The sequence below is a fragment of the Myiozetetes cayanensis genome, unplaced genomic scaffold, assembly GCF_022539395.1.
Source record: "Myiozetetes cayanensis isolate MyiCay16 unplaced genomic scaffold, myiCay2020 scf175, whole genome shotgun sequence".
Lineage (NCBI taxonomy): Eukaryota > Metazoa > Chordata > Aves > Passeriformes > Tyrannidae > Myiozetetes > Myiozetetes cayanensis.
In genome coordinates, this window is record NW_026087384.1 from 26,454 (window position 1) to 44,143 (window position 17,690).

Consider the following 17,690-nt stretch of genomic DNA (forward strand, 5'->3'; position numbering starts at 1 on the left):
AGTAGGGCAAGGTGCCCTCGCAGAAGTCGGGCGGGAAGGCGGCGCCGGCCAGCGAGAAGCGCTGCGCGCCCAGGCAGCGCAGCACGGCGGGCGGCCCGGCCCGGCGCAGCCGCGCCAGTACGGCCAGCGCCACGCTGAGCACGAAGAGCGCCGACAGCAGCGCCAGCGCCAGCACCAGGTAGAACTGCAGCTCGGCCGGCGCGTCGGCGCCCGCCGGCCGCTCGCTCAGCTCCGGCAGCGCCTCCTGCAAGCTGTCGGCCAGCACCACGTGCAGCGTGGCCGTGGCCGACAGCGCCGGCTGCCCGTGGTCCTTCACCACGGCCACCAGCCGCTGCTTGGCCGCGTCCCGCTCCGACACGGCCCGCGCCGTGCGCACCTCGCCGCTCTGCAGCCCCACGCGGAACAGCGCCGGCTCCGACGCCTGCACCAGCTCGTACGACAGCCACGCGTTGCGCCCCGCGTCCGCGTCCACCGCCACCAACTTGCCCACCAGGTAGCCGGCCTCGGCCGACCGCGGCACCACCTCGAAAGCCGCCGCCGCCGAAGAAGCCCCTCCCGCCGGCGGCGGCGGCGGCGGGTAGAGCACCCGCGGCGCGTTGTCGTTTGGTCGAGCACGAAGACGCGCACCGTGGCCGTGGAGCTGCGCGCCGGCGCCCGCCGTCCTGCGCCCGCACGGCCACCGTGAACTCGCGGCACTGCTCGTAGTCCAAGGAGCGCTGCGCGTACACCGCGCCGCTCCGCGCCTCCACCGACACGAGCGGCGCCGCGCCCGCCGCGCCCGCGCTGCCGCCCGCCAGCCAGTAGCTCACGCGCCCGTTGGCGCCCGCGTCCGCGTCCCGCGCGCTCACGCGCAGCACCAGCGCGCCCGCCACGTTGTTCTCCCGCACGTAGGCGCTGTACGCCGCCTCCTCGAACACCGGCGCGTTGTCGTTCACGTCCGACACCTCCAGCACCAGCTCCGCCGTGCTCCACAGCGCCGGCCTGCCCCGGTCCCGGGCCACCACCGTCACGCGCTGCTCGGACGCCTGCTCGCGGTCCAGCGCGCTCGCCGTCACCACCTTGTACGAGCCGCCCGACGACGCCACGATCGACAGCGGTGCCTCTCCCGACAGCTCGCACGACACCTCACCGTTCTCGCCGGAGTCCCGGTCACGAACTTTCAGCAGGGCTACCACGGTGCCGGCTGGAGCGTCCTCGGGCACCGGGCTAGACAGCGAAAGAATGGTGATGGCGGGAGCGTTGTCATTTTCGTCCGTGATGTCTATTTGAACCTCGCAGTGTCTCGTGAGCCCGCCCCCGTCCCTCGCCTCCAGTTCGAAAATGTATTTGCTCTTGTCCTCGAAGTCGAGGGGACCCGCTGTCCTCACCTCGCCGCTCTCGCTGTCCACAACGAATAATGCGCTGATGACTTCAGGGACGTTGCGGAAGGAGTAGGACACCCGCCCATTGGATCCGGTGTCCGCATCTGTGGCTCGAACCTGCAGCACCAGCGACCCCGGCGGCAGATTCTCCGGCACTCGAGCCTCGTACACTTTTTTACTGAACACTGGGGGGTTGTCGTTGGCGTCAGTCACATTGACCCGAATTTGGACAGTCCCGGACCTTGCAGGATCCCCACCATCCAGTGCCATCAGCACCAACTCAAAGGAGCTCTGCTTCTCCCGGTCCAACTGTCTCTCCAGCACTAATTCAGGCTGCTTCTTTCCACCCGAGTTCTCATTCAAGGCTAGAGAAAAAGAAGGGTTGCTGGTGAGCTCGTAAGTCAGCAGAGAGTTGCTGCCCACGTCCGCATCTCGGGCCACTTCCAGCGGAAAACGAGTGCCGAAAGCTGTCCATTCATCGATCTCGAGGTCCAGAGCAGCCTTGCTGAAGGTTGGGGAGTTGTCATTCACGTCCTCAATGGCCACCTCAACGTGGAAAACATTAAGCGGGTTGTGCACCAGCGCCTCGAAGCTGACGGAGCAGGACGCCGACTCGCCGCACAGCTCCTCCCGGTCCAGCCTCTCGCTCACGTACAGGTTCCCGTTCTCCTCGCTCACGGTGAAGTATTGCTTCTCCTCGCTGAGCCGCAGCTTGCGCACCGGCAGCTCGTCCGGGCTGAGCCCCAGATCCCGTGCCAGCGGCCCCACGAGCGAGCCCGTGGGCAGCTCCTCGGGGATGGCGTAGCGGAGCCGCTCCGGCGCCGCCCGGCAGCACAGGCACAGCAGCACAGCGGGCAGCAGCAGCGCTCGCCCGCCGGCCGGCCCGCCGCTCTGCCTCCGCCCGCCCGCCATTGTCGGCAGCGCCGGCTCTCGGCGCTCGGACGGCTCCTGCCGCTGCCCTGCCTCCCTCGCAGCCGCTCGAAGCAGCGAGCGCAGGGGCCGCCGCCGCCGCCTCGGACGCCGCCGCTGCCCGCTCTGGCCGCCTCTCGCCTCTGCTGCCCGTGCCGCTGCCGCTCTGGCCGCCACTGGCCGGGCGAGCGAGCAGCCTGCGGGGGCAGGACGCTGCGGCGGCGGCGGCTGCGGCTCCAGCGCCGCTCGGCGGCGGCCAACAGCGACACCCGGAGGCGCCGCCGCAGCACTGCAGCCGCCTTTGGGCCGCGCTGGAGACTGCTGCGGCTCTGGGGTGTCTATTCTATTATTCTCAGCAAGAGCGAAAGTATTTGCTTCATACTAAGTAGGCACCCTAGTGATTACAGCAACAGTTGAAGTCTAATACCGATTTTTTGTTGTTGGTTTCTTTTGTAGCTGCAATAGGCATACAAACTGTTATTACACCTTATCAAAGACTTTAACATCTTGTGGTGTGCATTGGCATGAAACTTAAGAAGGAAATATTTCTTCCAGAGGAATTTTGTGTTCCAGATTCTTTAGCTCATGTACAGTCAGAGAACTGAAGCCAAAAGTAGATTGCTCACATGCTTTAGAAATAATGTGTTTCTCTGGTACCTGAGGTACAATTTTTCTAGCTTCTTTAGGTAGAGGGTCTAAGTCAAAAGTAGATTTTCATAGTGTTAACAATGGTAGATAAACATAAAACCCAAAGTAGTGGAACTGCATTCATGTCACTGTACATACCTGGCACAGAAAAAGAAAGTACAAAGCAGTACATAGGGGTCTTTGCTCTATGTCCATCCTTAAACTGACTCGTCTTCCACCCATAAAAACTCCTGTTCTTTTGGTGGAAACTCAAAGATCAGGCTTATTTTAAGAACAGATTTCACATTTCCGTTGTTTTCATTTTGCGAACTTTTACACACAAGTCCCATCATCTGGCTAATCCATTTTAGGACCACAAAATCAGCCAAAAGATTTTCAATGAATTCTGATCATTCACACACAAAGCCAAAACCTCCATCTGACCTCACTGGCATATGTGTGTTTCACTTGCTTTATCAGAACTCTGCCTTAGAAACTCATTCCCAGAGCACTGAAAAATTCACCGAGGCCTCAAGATGTAAGCTAGGCAAGCTGCAGTGATTTCAAAGGGCTACTAGGTCTCTCCTGACTGGGCTGAATGACTTTACTAAGCATCAGAACAACAGAAATCCCTGGAATTTGCTAAACCAAATTCCCTCCACTACCTTGTTAATCTCCTATGAATATGAAGCTGCAAGTGCCTTTTTGGAGGCCTTTAATCTGAATAGAAGTACTTAGGAGAGACTCAGTATTAGCTTCTGCTTCATTTTCCTCACACACAATATTGTGTCTTCATTTGGGTCTCATCCCAAGTCACTATTTGCTGCAAAAGAGTCCTCACAAGTGAGCAACACGAACCATGATCTTACAGGAAACAAAGCCTGAAGAAAGATCCAAGGTGGAAAATGCAAAGACTACCTTTATGAACTCTTTATCAAAAAGTTACTTAGATATGTAGATGGAGAAAGGACTTTTCACAGCAGGAATTCTACCCCTCTCTTATTTTTCTCCTCACTCTCCAACCCTGCATAACTTCCAGCTTTGATTTTGACATTCATCATTTTCCAAAACCTGTTATAGAGGATAATGCATCACAACCATAGAAAGGAAATACACTTGATCTCCACCATTCTGAGAAGAAACATAATTTTTCAAAAGTAAAGGAATGACAAATGGACAAACTAAAAGAGGAACAGTCATTGGACAGAGACTGCATCATCAAACTATGCACTCAGGGGGAATCTCTGCATCTCTGATGACATGTACTGATCTACAAAGGTGTGACTTCTTCTTAGGTCATCTTTACATCTGCTAACCCATGACAAAACTAGAACCCAGATGTACCACTCTCCTGCTTCCTCACTAGCTGTAACATGACAAGGGAAAAAAGTCAGACAAGCAGCGAAAGGAAGTATAAACTCACTAAGCAGGCATGGAAATTCATACCTGGGAGCACCTAGTACCCACTGATGACTCAAGCTGTAAATGTCACCCTGAAGTCTTACTCTGGACTACGGGTTTGATTTCATTTTATAAAAATAGGTTGATTATTTAACAGTTTTTCTACTGTGGGGCCTGCCCATCTCTCACAAACATGAAGCCCTATGTTTACAGGTCTTATTGTGGGCCTCTTTCTCAGCCTGTCTTCTGAGAAAGCACAACAGATTCTCTTTTAGATTCTATTTCTTCTTCTTCACATATAAAAAATTATCTTAGGTGGTTGAAATAAGTATTTGCTGCTAAACAACACCTGCAGTTCCAGATTAAAAAGTGTTGATCAGAAAAGGGGGAGAAGAACCATGACCTTCCAGGAAAGAAATGTCCAAACCAAAGTGTAGTTACAACTATGAGGAAGGAAACTCTACATCATGAAGTCACATCTCTCAGGGTTTGAAAGTCTTTAAGGGAGACTAAGACACCTATCCTTTCCCAAGGCACTGAGGTTCCTCACCTGCAACAGATCTTTACTAAGTAGCTGAAAACTAAATAGAAATGAAATGCATGCAGCTAATTCCATTAAATACAAACCATTGTCCAAGCCTAAAACTAAGACTGGACCTGGCTACACCTAAGCTCTGTCAGTAGCTGAGGTAGCAAGAGTGTCCACTCTGAAACTTGTGACTCAGTATGAGGGACTCACTCACTCATTTCAGTCTCCAGTCTCTGCATAAATAGTTCTAGGTTGATTCTGAGTCAATTCTCCTTTATGTGTTTTATCCATGTAATAAATAATAGACATTGCACCTGGCCACACCTAAGATCCACCAGGAGTTAAGGAAGCAAGGGGATCCATGTGACAATGGTCCTCTTTCTATTTCAACACTGAAAGTAATAGAGTGAGCCCTGCTATAAAACTTTGTTATGATGTATTTCTACAACATCTTAAAGCAATTTTTGTTAGTACCTCTGAGAGGGAATCATTAAGGAATATAAATCACTCATTCACAACCTCTAGCTATGCATCAGGCCTCTAAATGGAGAGTTATGAGACAAATGCTCTCTTATCAGAGGACTACAATTGCCTTTTAGGACAGGGAAACCAGGATTAGGGACAAAAACGACACCGGCCTTGACACTAGGTAAGAAATCAAACCATTGATCTGCCAAAACCACGTTGACTCACATGTTTTCCTAGAACAAAGTCAGCCTCTCACCCTCCTTGCTCTGCATTCACAACCTTTTTCACATCATGGACAAATCCAGCTTCTGACCATATGTCAACCACAAGTGACAAAGCAGATGTTTCATTCAGCAAGATTTTAGGGAAACAGAAATCTTTGTCTTGGCAGCTGAACACCTTCAAAATATGGAAGACAACTCCTCCTGCAGCCTGATAGTTTCAACAGGTCTCTCTGTTTTTAAGAACTGTCAGCCAAACTGAGGCCCACTTTTAGAACATGAGAAGAAACAAGAATTAAAAAAAGAAAAAAGAAAAAAAAAAGGGAAACTCGAAATAATGTAGGAATCTTAACTAAACATTTCCACATATAACTGTAGCAAGAAGAGGATTGAGTATTGAGAGGCACAGTTCTCCAAGTAATTTCTTTGGGAAACAGGGAAAACACATAGGAGCACAATTATTGGATCCATATAACAGCCAGGGGAAATAGAACACTTGCACCAACCTTTTAGACATTTCTAAGTACACCACAGCAAACACTTCCACCTGCCCTGTCTCTGTGCAGACAGAATGTTTCTGCATGTCCAAACATCATGGAACAAGGGAAGCTGCCCTTTGCAGGCAGACAACATTGGAAGAAAATTTTCCCACATAACTTCTCCTTATGGAGAACAAGGATCACAACACAGATCACTGCATAAGGTATTCTCTGCTCATCACACTCATTTCAAGAAACATGAAATGTTCTAAGGGGCATAACCAATATGCAGCTCAGTTAATGACTTAGTCATCAGAATCGAGCTCAAAGACACCATCATTCTTCCCCAGCACAGGGACATTTTGGAAGAATCTGCAACCATTATTGCAAAGTTTGTGTCTATATCCCAGAACTACCACTCACAGGAAAAGCTGTATTGGACATGATAAGAGGACAAAATAAGTGACTTCCTGGCACATACTTCAAATAACAAGCCCCAAACTCAGAAATTCCTGACAAATAAACACTCCCATCCATAAGTTCCCACCAATTTTAATATCAGTAGTGACTTCATATGAGCAAGAGCCACTTGATAACATCCGAAGGATTGGTCAAGACTGCAGAAAGATTAGTCCAACCACAATGAAACTCTACATCACAACCTTACAAGGGTATATAGCTGTGAAAAGTGATATTTCACACAGCAGTTCTAACATGCAGAAGCCCTGAAGCAGGGTTGCACTTCCATGGGTATTGCTTCCAGCCAATTTCTTCAGAGGATTGTCACCCCCTTTCTGGACACTGGAAAGGGGCACTTCATGTAAGTGACACAAGGCCTTGGTACTAGGCAGGACATGAAAGAATCCCCAGAGTGGCTTTGGGGCAGTCTCTCCCTGATCTTGTACTGACTTCTCACCATGAGTAGGTAAAAAGCAAAATCAACAATTCTAGTGACATTTTCAGATAAGGTTTCAGACACACACAGGTCCACCTTTACCTCATCAAGACAAACAAGGTAACAGTTGAACTGCCCTTCACAGGGAGTAGCACAGGCAGTAGGAGAGGAAGGAAACTGACAAACTCACAACTTGTCACTGTTTGGAATCTGAGCATATTCATTTTATGTAGTCCAGCAACAGACCCTGGGAATTAAGAAAACCCAAAAGCTTCCTCTCCATCAGTATCTCCTCATGCACAGCACCTGCAGGAACCTCCTCAAACTCATTACAGCTGGCATGATTCTCACCGATCTTCATTATTTGCAGATATACTCCACTGAAAGAAAAGTTGCAAAGACAACTTCTCCTTCCCATAGTTAATATTTGACTTCTTACCATGCGGATGTCAGAAGTAAGAAAATTTCTCCCATTAACATTTTAAGGAAACATATCTATGAGAGCCTTTCCCTCTAGAGATGTAACAATGAATATATGGGACAGTCAAGAAACTGTAACAGTGTGATCAGATACTAGCAAATACAAAGGCCCAGCTTGAAATCAGTACAAAGAAGAAGACAAGAAAATAACATCTGCAGAAATGACCACATCATGCTCTTCTAAGTTATGGCACTTGGAGAAAATGCATAATCCAGATATTGAGCAGGGCTGGAATCAGTTTCCTTCTCTCAAAGCTCCCATTTAGGCATTTATAATTAGTACATATTAGGCAATTAATTAAATACAAAGCATTAACTTGTGCACATGGAGCAGGAACATCCCACAGCTCTCAATACAGCTGGAGTAATGTCTCATTTACTTGGGAAGGAAAAAAACACATTACATTATAGTACAGAGGGTCACTGAAATCTTGTTTCCTTCACCCATAGGTACCAGGATACTCCCACCTCTCAAAACTCGTATGTTGTTTTTTTGACCACTGTATTTTCCAAGAACTTTGAATCAAATGGCCAGTTATTCAGATCATTTCTCTTCAACATGCACAAGGAAAAACCATGGGCTTCACATATGTATCTTTACAGCTCTGTACTGCGAGGGGGAAAAATATTTGTCTGCCAACCATGTCTCATTGAAGAAGTATCAAGACTCTGAATGTAAAAGAGGAGCTGACCTTCAGGAGATTCTGGGTCAGCGGTGATCATGTGATACAGTAACAACGCATAAAACACAATCCTCCAACCAAGAGCAGTTTCCCTTCTCCTGCCTCCCCTACAAACTGGAAGTCTAAGACCAGATGCCACGTCCAACACCACGAAGCAAGAAGCAAACCCGATCAACAGGTGGCTGGATGAAGTTTTGCCTTCCTAGCAAAACCAGCTACACAGACGATACATCACAGGGAATTACAGGGTAAAAGGGACAGAAGAAACCGTCATTGACACAGTCTAGTACGAGGAACTCACCGGGGGAGCGGCGGGGTCGGCAGGGCAGGCACCGGCAGGTTCCTCGTCGCCGAGCAGCGGCGCGGGCTCGTCGGGCGGCGGGCGGGCCGGCAGGGTGTCGCAGCAGCTGGCGGCCGAGAAGCGCAGGTGGCTCTTGCGCGAGTCGGCCGTGAGAGACACGTCGTGCGAGTAGGAGTGCAGGAAGGCGCGGACGCCGTCGATGCCCACGAAGTGCGTGGCAGGCACGCCGCGCAAGGCGGCGCCGGCCGTGGCCAGCAGCTGCTGCTGCTGCTGCTGCTGCGAGCGGCGCCAGCGCCTCAGGCGCAGCGCCAGCAGCAGCAGCAGGAAGGCGAGGAAGAGGCAGGAGACGGCGGCCACGGCCAGCACGAGCCAGCGCGTCAGGCTGGCGGCCGGCTCGGCCGGCGCCGCCTCTGCGTGCGCCGCGCTGCCCAGCTCGGCCAGCAGCTCGGCCACGCTGTCGGCCAGCACCAGGCTGAGCGTGGCCGTGGCCGACAGCGCCGGCCGGCCGTGGTCCTTGACCAGCACCAGCAGGCTGTGGCGCGCCGCGTCGCGGGCCAGCGGCGAGCGCGCCGTGCGCACCTCGCCGCTGTGCAGCCCCACGCGGAACAGCCCCGGCTCCGTGGCCTTGGCCAGCTCGTACGACAGCCACGCGTTCTGCCCCGCGTCCGCGTCCACCGCCACCACCTTGGCCACCAGCGCGCCGGGCGAGCCCGAGCGCGGCGCCAGCTCCACGCCCGCCCAGCCCGAGCCCGCCCCCGCCCCCAAGCCTGCGCCCGGCCCCGCCGCCGGCGGGTACAGCACCTGCGGCGCGTTGTCGTTCTCGTCCACGATCAGCAGCCGCACCGACACGTTGCTGCTCAGCGCCGGCGAGCCGCCGTCCTCCGCCCGCACCCACAGCCCCACCTCGCGCACCTGCTCGTAGTCGAACGAGCGCAGCGCGTACAGCGCGCCCGTCTCCGCCTGCACCGACACGTACGACGACAGCGGCGCGCCCCGCACCCGCCCCTCCGCCAGCCGGTACCGCACGCGCGCGTTCCCACCCCAGTCGGCGTCCGTCGCCCGCACCACCAGCACCAGCGCGCCCGCCGCGTTGTTCTCCCGCAGCCGCGCGCTGTAGCGCTCCTGCGCGAACACCGGCGCGTTGTCGTTCACGTCCAGCACCCGCAGCGCCAGCACCGTGCTGCTCTGCAGCGCCGGCCACCCGCCGTCGGCCGCCCGCACCGTCACGTTGTACTCCGACTGCTGCTCGCGGTCCAGCTCTCTCGCTGTCACCACGCGGTAGTAGCTGCCCTGCGAGCTGCTCCAGTCGGAACGGGACATCCCCGTCAAGGGAGCAGCGCACCTCGCCGTTGGCCCCCGAGTCCCGGTCCTGTACGTGCAGCAGGGCCACCACCGTTCCCGTCGGGGCGTCCTCGGAAATCTCACTCAGTGTAGACCGCACTGAAATCTCGGGCACATTATCGTTTATGTCTGTCACGGTGATCGCGACTTTTATTGTGTCGTAAAGGTCCCCGCCGTCTCTTGCCTGAACCTCCAGTTCATAGGAGTTGTCTTCCTCGAAGTCTAAGTTCTGCAGCAACGTGATCGCTCCTGTCTCAGAGTCCAGCTGGAAAATCTGAGAGGCTTTCAAGGAAACGGTTTGGAATGAGTACTTCACATGCCCATTCAGCCCCTCGTCGGGGTCGGTGGCCGTGACGGTGACGAGGACGGAGCCCACGGGCACGTCCTCCGGCACACGCACCGTGTACTCCGCCTGGCTGAACACGGGCGCGTTGTCGTTCGCGTCCAGCACCGTCACGCGGATCCGCGCCGTGCCCGTCCGGGCCGGATCGCCGCCGTCGCTCGCCCTCAGCACCAGCTCGTGGAACGCCGCCTGCTCCCGGTCCAGCGCCTTCGCCAGCACCAGCTCGGGACGCTGATCCCCGTCGGGACCCGTCTGCACGGCCAGCGAGAAGTGCTCGTCGCCGCTTAGCTCGTAGCTCTGCAGGGAATTCTGCCCCAAGTCCGGATCAAGAGCCCTGGGAAGTGGAATCCGTGCACCGATCGCTGCCGTCTCGCTCAGTCTCAGGTCTTTTTCTGCCTCTCGGAAGCTGGGAGCATTGTCGTTAATATCCGTGATTTCCACTTCGATTTCATAAAACTTCATTTCCCCCTCCACTATCAGCTCACAGCGCAGCACGCATTTCTCCACCAGCCGGCATAGCTGCTCTCTGTCGATCCTCTCGGCCGTCACTAAATGTCCCGTCTTCCCGTGTAAGGCGAAATACTGCGTCCTACCTTCGGAGACAACACGGACGCCGCGGTCTGGGAGCGCCGGCATCTGCAGCCCCAGGTCCTTTGCCACGTCGCCCACGAACGAGCCCTTGGGCATCTCCTCGGGCACCGAGTAGCGCAGCTGCCCCCACGCCGCCTCCCAGGCCGCCAGCAGGACGCCCCAGAGCAGGACTCGCTGCCGCCGGCCCCAGCGCCTCCCCGCCGAGCACATCTCCGCAGCCGCACCGCCGGCACCGCAACACTGCAGAGAGATCCCCGCCGCCGGTCACCGATCCGGCTCCGGCTCCTACTCCGCGTCGCTTCGTGAGGCTCCTCCGTCTCGGTTTACCACGGTTCCGCACCGCGGGGACGATCACAGGCCGCCCGGCCGCCGAGCCTGAAATCCAGCGATCGAGCCGGTCCGCAGCGGGCGGGGCTGCAGCGGCTCCGACCTTCCTCTCGCTCCTCTCGGTCAACAGCGGCGCCCGCAGCCTCCTCCCGGCACTGCAGGCACCGAGCGCTGCTCTCACTGCCTTGTCCACGGGCAGAGCACCGAATTCGCATTCCATGTAGCCGGGCTTTCCTACCTTTTCGTTTCTCCAACCTATCTCTTCTTTGATCACTACCGATGTGAAGGCAGAGTACTCCCGCGTGCTTAGTATTTCTACCGTACGGGGAAAATGTCTTGCTAATGGTAATCTATATGTAAAGTAAAATATTTTCTTCCGATAATTTTACTTATAGAACATTGTTAGTTCTCCAACACTTCGTTTGGGGTTTTCTTTTGCCGTCGTGCTTGAATGACTGGTACAAGGATAACAAAGGAAAACAAGCACCGTTTAGGAAATGTGCTAACGATACATAGCCCCTATCCCGGAGAATAAGAGATATCAGGCTCATTAAGCCAACCGGGTGGAACTTGGCTTTAAATACTTCAATTCACATGAAACACGGTCTAAATTAACTACATCATGATCATTGACTGACATTAGACATTGAAGGTCGGACAACGGCAGCGTCAGCCACTCCGCTGGCCCTGCCTTGACCACGGGCAGCTTGCCGGGACGGGACAGTCGCCACGGAAACATGTGGGCCCGTGCAGCGGGGACCTCCTGCCTCGGCTTTTCTTCAGCCGATCACTGGCACGGGGAGAGCAAAAGAATAGATGCTCTGAGAAACAGCATGGGATGATCACACGCACTTGCCACTAGAGAAACAGAGCATTCTCTCCCATGAACTGAAGCGGCGGAATCACTGCTTTGGTTTTTTTAGTTAATAATCAACAGGGTCTAAGTTAAATTAACTACCCACCCAGCAGTGGAGAATGTCTGAGAACAGACATTTCAAGGCGGATGAAATTAGGGTCGCTGCATTGAAACTGACTGCCTTAAGCACCCCAACCCTTTATATCTCCCGAGTAACTGCATTGCTGAGGAACCTTTTGTATGCTCCAAATTTTTTCTAATGCTTGCATGTTCCCAATAGTCACCTATTCTCAACAGTGGTTTTGAACTGGATGAAAGCAAAGCCGTTGAAACACCTACAGAGGCAACAATACTGAGAAAGGAAAGTTTCTAGACTTTAATGGGTGATTTCCATTCAAGAGAAGACAAATAATTCCCTGTTTCATATAGTTCATATACATTTACACTGAAACAACTATTTCGATAGGTTGAATGACCAGAAAAACGCTTTCTTGATGTCAGAAATCACAGTGTAAAAGATTGATGCTTGCTACTACAGTATTTACCTGACCTTTGAGTGTTCATTTTTATATGACACCTTTTAAACAAAATATAAATACAAGACAAGTATAGCTGCTCATAGAGAAAACAACTACTGCAAGAAGTGTCTGAAGTCCATTCAACGGGGGGATGGGGGGGTGGGAAAGACAGCTTTTACACAGAATGGAATACATAACACATCCCGGCTGGGCTACAATTTCTGAAGAAACATACCCCAAAATATGGTGGACACTCTGCCCCTTCAGAAAAAAAACAACTTGTAACTTCATTGTTCATGGTGAAAGAATCCGTGTTCACCTCTACACTTATGCAAGAAACTCGGGAAAATAATGCCTGAATAAAATGTATCTCTCCCAGTAATGCTGCCATTTTTAGGGCAGCCTTTTCCAAAAGGATAGGAGGGCACACGACACAGGGCAAAAAGAGGATCATTCGCGAGGGAGGAAAAAGCTGTAAATTCTCCTTTCACAAATACCGGTTTGAGAAAATAAGTGACGAGTGAAGAAAAATTGCCAGCGTCAGATGACCACTTTTTTCTTCATCATGCTCGATCACTAGTTCACCGTGTACAGCGCTAACAGCTCGAATGAGAAATGCAGTCAAAACTTGTAAGCACAACATGAGATTGTTACTAACGAAAAAAACCTAAGAAAACCTAATGCTAACTGTCCGCATTTAGGAATTAGGAAGGAGTGACACAGTTAATCCATTCATCCACGGATACCCGGAGTAGCATTCCCGACACACATAAAACGGGGAAACCTAGGTGACGGGCAACAAAATTTCGGAATAGATCAAGAACTGCGGGAGCGTGGGGGCTTACATACCTGTGCTGCGTCGAGGTCGGTGGGCGGCTCTCCCGCGACGGCGCTGCCGCTCGGGATCGGCTTCTCACAGGGTTCCCCGGCCAGAAGCTCCTCGGCGGGCAGGATGGGCAGCGGCGGCGGCGGCCAAGCGGCCTCGGCGGCGGCGCGGGCCGGCGCGGCCACGCACAGGTTGTAGGAGTAGGGCAAGGTGCCCTCGCAGAAGTCGGGCGGGAAGGCGGCGCCGGCCAGCGAGAAGCGCTGCGCGCCCAGGCAGCGCAGCACGGCGGGCGGCCCGGCCCGGCGCAGCCGCGCCAGCACGGCCAGCGCCACGCTGAGCACGAAGAGCGCCGACAGCAGCGCCAGCGCCAGCACCAGGTAGAACTGCAGCTCGGCCGGCGCGTCGGCGCCCGCCGGCCGCTCGCTCAGCTCCGGCAGCGCCTCCTGCAAGCTGTCGGCCAGCACCACGTGCAGCGTGGCCGTGGCCGACAGCGCCGGCTGCCCGTGGTCCTTCACCACGGCCACCAGCCGCTGCTTGGCCGCGTCCCGCTCCGACACGGCCCGCGCCGTGCGCACCTCGCCGCTCTGCAGCCCCACGCGGAACAGCGCCGGCTCCGACGCCTGCACCAGCTCGTACGACAGCCACGCGTTGCGCCCCGCGTCCGCGTCCACCGCCACCACCTTGCCCACCAGGTAGCCGGCCTCGGCCGACCGCGGCACCACCTCGAAAGCCGCCGCCACCGAAGAAGCCCCTCCCGCCGCCGGCGGCGGCGGCGGGTAGAGCACCCGCGGCGCGTTGTCGTTTTGGTCGAGCACAAAGACGCGCACCGTGGCCGTGGAGCTGCGCGCCGGCGCCCCGCCGTCCTGCGCCCGCACGGCCACCGCGAACTCGCGGCACTGCTCGTAGTCCACGGAGCGCTGCGCGTACACCGCGCCGCTCCGCGCCTCCACCGACACGAGCGGCGCCGCGCCCGCCGCGCCCGCGCTGCCGCCCGCCAGCCAGTAGCTCACGCGCCCGTTGGCGCCCGCGTCCGCGTCCCGCGCGCTCACGCGCAGCACCAGCGCGCCCGCCACGTTGTTCTCCCGCACGTAGGCGCTGTACGCCGCCTCCTCGAACACCGGCGCGTTGTCGTTCACGTCCGACACCTCCAGCACCAGCTCCGCCGTGCTCGATAGCGCCGGCCTGCCCCGGTCCCGGGCCACCACCGTCACGCGCTGCTCGGACGCCTGCTCGCGGTCCAGCGCGCTCGCCGTCACCACCTTGTACGAGCCGCCCGACGACGCCACGATCGACAGCGGCGTCTCTCCCGACAGCTCGCACGACACCTCACCGTTCTCGCCGGAGTCGGGATCATGGACGTTGAGTAGGGCCACCACGGTTCCAGCCGGCGCGTCCTCGGGCACGGGGCTCGACAGTGACAGAATCGTGATCTCGGGCGCGTTGTCATTCACGTCCAGCACCTCCACCTCCACCTTGCAGTGTGCCACCAAACCGCCGCCGTCCCTCGCTTCCACGGCCAGGCTGAACGCACGCGTGTCCTCAAAGTCCACGGGTTCCTGCAGTGTGATTGTCCCGCTCTCTCTGTCCACCTCGAATTTCTGAAGCACTTTGACCGGCGTTTTGCCGAAATGATAGCTGATGCGAGCATTGGTGCCGGCGTCCGCGTCTGAGGCTGACACTTTCAGTACCTCCGAACCCGGTGGTGCGTCCTCCCGGAGGCTCGTGCGGTACCAATTCTGCGAGAATATGGGTGGGTTGTCGTTGGCATCTGTCACGTTGACCCGAACCTGAACAGTGCCAGTTCTCATGGGCTCCCCGCCATCTACTGCCGTCAGTAGCAGCTCAAAAGAGCTCTGCTTCTCCCGGTCCAACGTTTTCTCCAGCACTAATTCAGGCTGCTTGCTTTTGTCCTCATTCTCCTTTAGCGCCAAACTGAAGGACGGGTTGCTGGTGAGTTGGTAAGTCAGCAGAGAATTGCTTCCCACGTCCTCATCATGGGCCATCTCGAGAGGAAAACGAGCACCGGGAAGCGTCCATTCACCTATCTCGAGGTCCAGAACAACCTTGCTGAAGGACGGGGAATTGTCATTCACGTCCTGGATGTCCACCTCGACGTGGAAAACATTGAGCGGGTTGTGCACCAGCGCCTCGAAGCTGACAGAGCAGGACGCCGACTCGCCGCACAGCTCCTCCCGGTCCAGCCTCTCTCTCACGTACAGGTTCCCGTTCTCCTCGTTCAGTGTAAAGTATTCAGCTTCTCCTCGCTGACGCCACCGCAGCTTGCGCGCCGGTAGCTCGTCCGGGCTGAGCCCCAGGTCCCGTGCCAGCGGCCCCACGAGCGAGCCCGTGGGCAGCTCCTCGGGGATGGCGTAGCGGAGCCGCTCCGGCGCCGCCCGGCAGCACAGGCACAGCAGCACAGCGGGCAGCAGCAGCGCTCGCCCGCCGGCCGGCCCGCCGCTCTGCCTCCGCCCGCCCGCCATTGTCGGCAGCGCCGGCTCTCGGCGCTCGGACGGCTCCTGCCGCTGCCCTGCCTCCCTCGCAGCCGCTCGAAGCAGCGAGCGCAGGGGCCGCCGCCGCCGCCTCGGACGCCGCCGCTGCCCGCTCTGGCCGCCTCTCGCCTCTGCTGCCCGTGCCGCTGCCGCTCTGGCCGCCACTGGCCGGGCGAGCGAGCAGCCTGCGGGGGCAGGACGCTGCGGCGGCGGCGGCTGCGGCTCCAGCGCCGCTCGGCGGCGGCCAACAGCGACACCCGGAGGCGCCGCCGCAGCACTGCAGCCGCATTTGGGCCGCGCTCAACGGGACCCGCCTTTCCGCAGCGCTGGGGGCTGCTCCGGCCCTAGGGTGTCTGTTCTATTATTATCAGCAAGTGCAGAAGCTTTTGCCTAATGTTTAGCATGAAACCTGAAGATTTTAGTGACAGCTGTAGTCTTATATCGAAAAGGGGGTGTGTGGTTTTTAGCTACCACACTGTTAAAATATTGTTGTTCTCTGCCGCAGACTGTTACATCTTGAGGCCTTAGATGGCACAAAAACTAATAAAGAAAATACGTGTGGCAGAGCAGTAAGTGTGTTCCCTTAGGAACCATCAAGGAACTGAAGTAAAAAATCTCAAAAATCTCTTGTGCAAATGGTTTAGAGATTATGTGTATTACTGATTTCCCAGCACCTGTGAGAAAAGGAAGTCAGTGGGCTAAACACTGTGTAGATCCAGAAGTAGTGTTCACTCCCAGTGCAGTTAAGGTATGCCAGTTTGTCTAAAGTCCTGTGTCTATTTCAGAGGGCAAGAGAGAAGCAGAAGGAAATCCTGAAAGATTTAGTATCTGCTCTTCCTCCTTTTCCAAACTCAATCATTTCATGTCAAACCAGCAATTTTTTTCTGCCTTTGATGTTTCATCCTCCTGCCCATGTCCTAATCAATGCCACTGTACATACCAGCCAGGAAAAAAAAAAAAACAAGTTCACAACTAGACACTGACTTCTCTTCCATGTAGAGAAACCTTCTGTTTACTTGGTGGAAACTGAAGTCCAAGGCCTGCTATAAAAATCAACTTCACATTTCTATCTCATTGATTTAGAGATCTTCTCAGCAAAAGTCCATCTAAGATCAGCATGAGCAGCTGAATACCTTTCAACGATTTCTCACAATTCATACAGAAACCTAAAACTTTCTTCTGACCTCACTGGGACAGGAACTTCTGTGATGTGGTTTTTCATTGTTTTTCCACAACTCTGTCATGGATGTTCATGCCCAGAGCACTTGGAAACTCACTGAAGCTCAAGGTGTAAGCTAGGCAAACTGCAGTGATTTCAGGGGGCTACTAAGTCTCTCTTGACTGAACTGAATTGAATTGAATTACTTTACCAACCATCAGATCTCCTTTGTATCGGAAGAACAACCCTTCTTGGCACTTATGAAAGAAGCCAAATACTTCCTGCAGGCTGACATGGGGCTGGTTATTCACTTCCAGACACTATCAGACACATTTGGGGCTGCACAACGCAGGAAATCACACAGAGGGGCACATAGATGTGTAGTCCTCAAAGACATACTAAGAACAATCCTCTGGTAGCTGGAATTGGCCAGGAGTCTCTACTATGTTGTGGAGCTTGTCAGAGGGAGATCAGAGGTGACTGCTGCTATGCAATAATGTTCCTTGATCTTTATGTTTGTTATGCACTTGGAGTCAGCAGTGGGTAGCTCAAGTCTCTCACTCATTTCTGAATATTAAAAACCAAAACCAAACAGTTTTGCTGGCTGAAATTAGGCAAATATACAAGTGCTTTACCACAACTCTGCCTTGAAAAATAATCTTCTAGAGCCACTCTTCACCTGGAAGTCTCTAAGTTCTGAACCCACAAATGAGGTCCTAAAGCCTTTTTTTGGGGGGCTACATAGTAGGAAGTTAATTTCTCGAAATGCACCAGTCCTTGTGAAATTTTCTAGTTTGTGGCCTGTTCATCCCCTATGAATATGAAGTTATAAGTGCAAATGCCTTATCAAAGGCCTTTATCTGAATAAAAGGGCTTTGGAAAGCCT

The 17,690-nt window shown here is 54.6% G+C and overlaps 3 protein-coding genes across 4 annotated transcripts in view; all 3 read right to left on the reverse strand.

Annotated features, from left to right (window-relative positions):
- The window catches only part of LOC126638604 (protocadherin gamma-B5-like), a 28,865-nt gene extending 26,447 nt beyond the window's left edge, over positions 1-2,418 (reverse strand). The window contains exon 1 of one of the 2 annotated variants that reach the window (XM_050312596.1): positions 1,908-2,418. In XM_050312596.1, coding sequence (XP_050168553.1) covers positions 1,908-2,273 — 366 coding nt within the window. In that variant the 5' untranslated portion in view covers positions 2,274-2,418. Of the gene's footprint in view, positions 1-1,124 lie in introns of both variants that reach the window. The other variant, XM_050312597.1, reaches the window with a different exon arrangement.
- A 5,918-nt stretch (positions 2,419-8,336) lies between these two features.
- LOC126638595 (protocadherin gamma-A5-like) lies at positions 8,337-10,888 on the reverse strand. Its single transcript, XM_050312589.1, is given in 2 exon segments — positions 8,337-9,653; positions 9,655-10,888. Coding segments are annotated over 2 exon segments (2,502 nt in total). The 5' UTR covers positions 10,840-10,888.
- A 2,258-nt stretch (positions 10,889-13,146) lies between these two features.
- Positions 13,147-15,781, reverse strand: LOC126638602 (protocadherin gamma-B5-like). Its single transcript, XM_050312593.1, has one exon. It carries the CDS (start codon positions 15,634-15,636, stop codon positions 13,147-13,149), a length of 2,490 nt encoding a protein of 829 aa, XP_050168550.1. The 5' UTR covers positions 15,637-15,781.
- Between the last annotated feature and the right edge of the window lie 1,909 nt (positions 15,782-17,690).

Bases quoted from the DNA above. Each gene is read 5' to 3' on its own strand.
- LOC126638602 (XM_050312593.1), bottom strand. From the start codon at position 15,636: ATGGCGGGCGGGCGGAGGCAGAGCGGCGGGCCGGCCGGCGGGCGAGCG.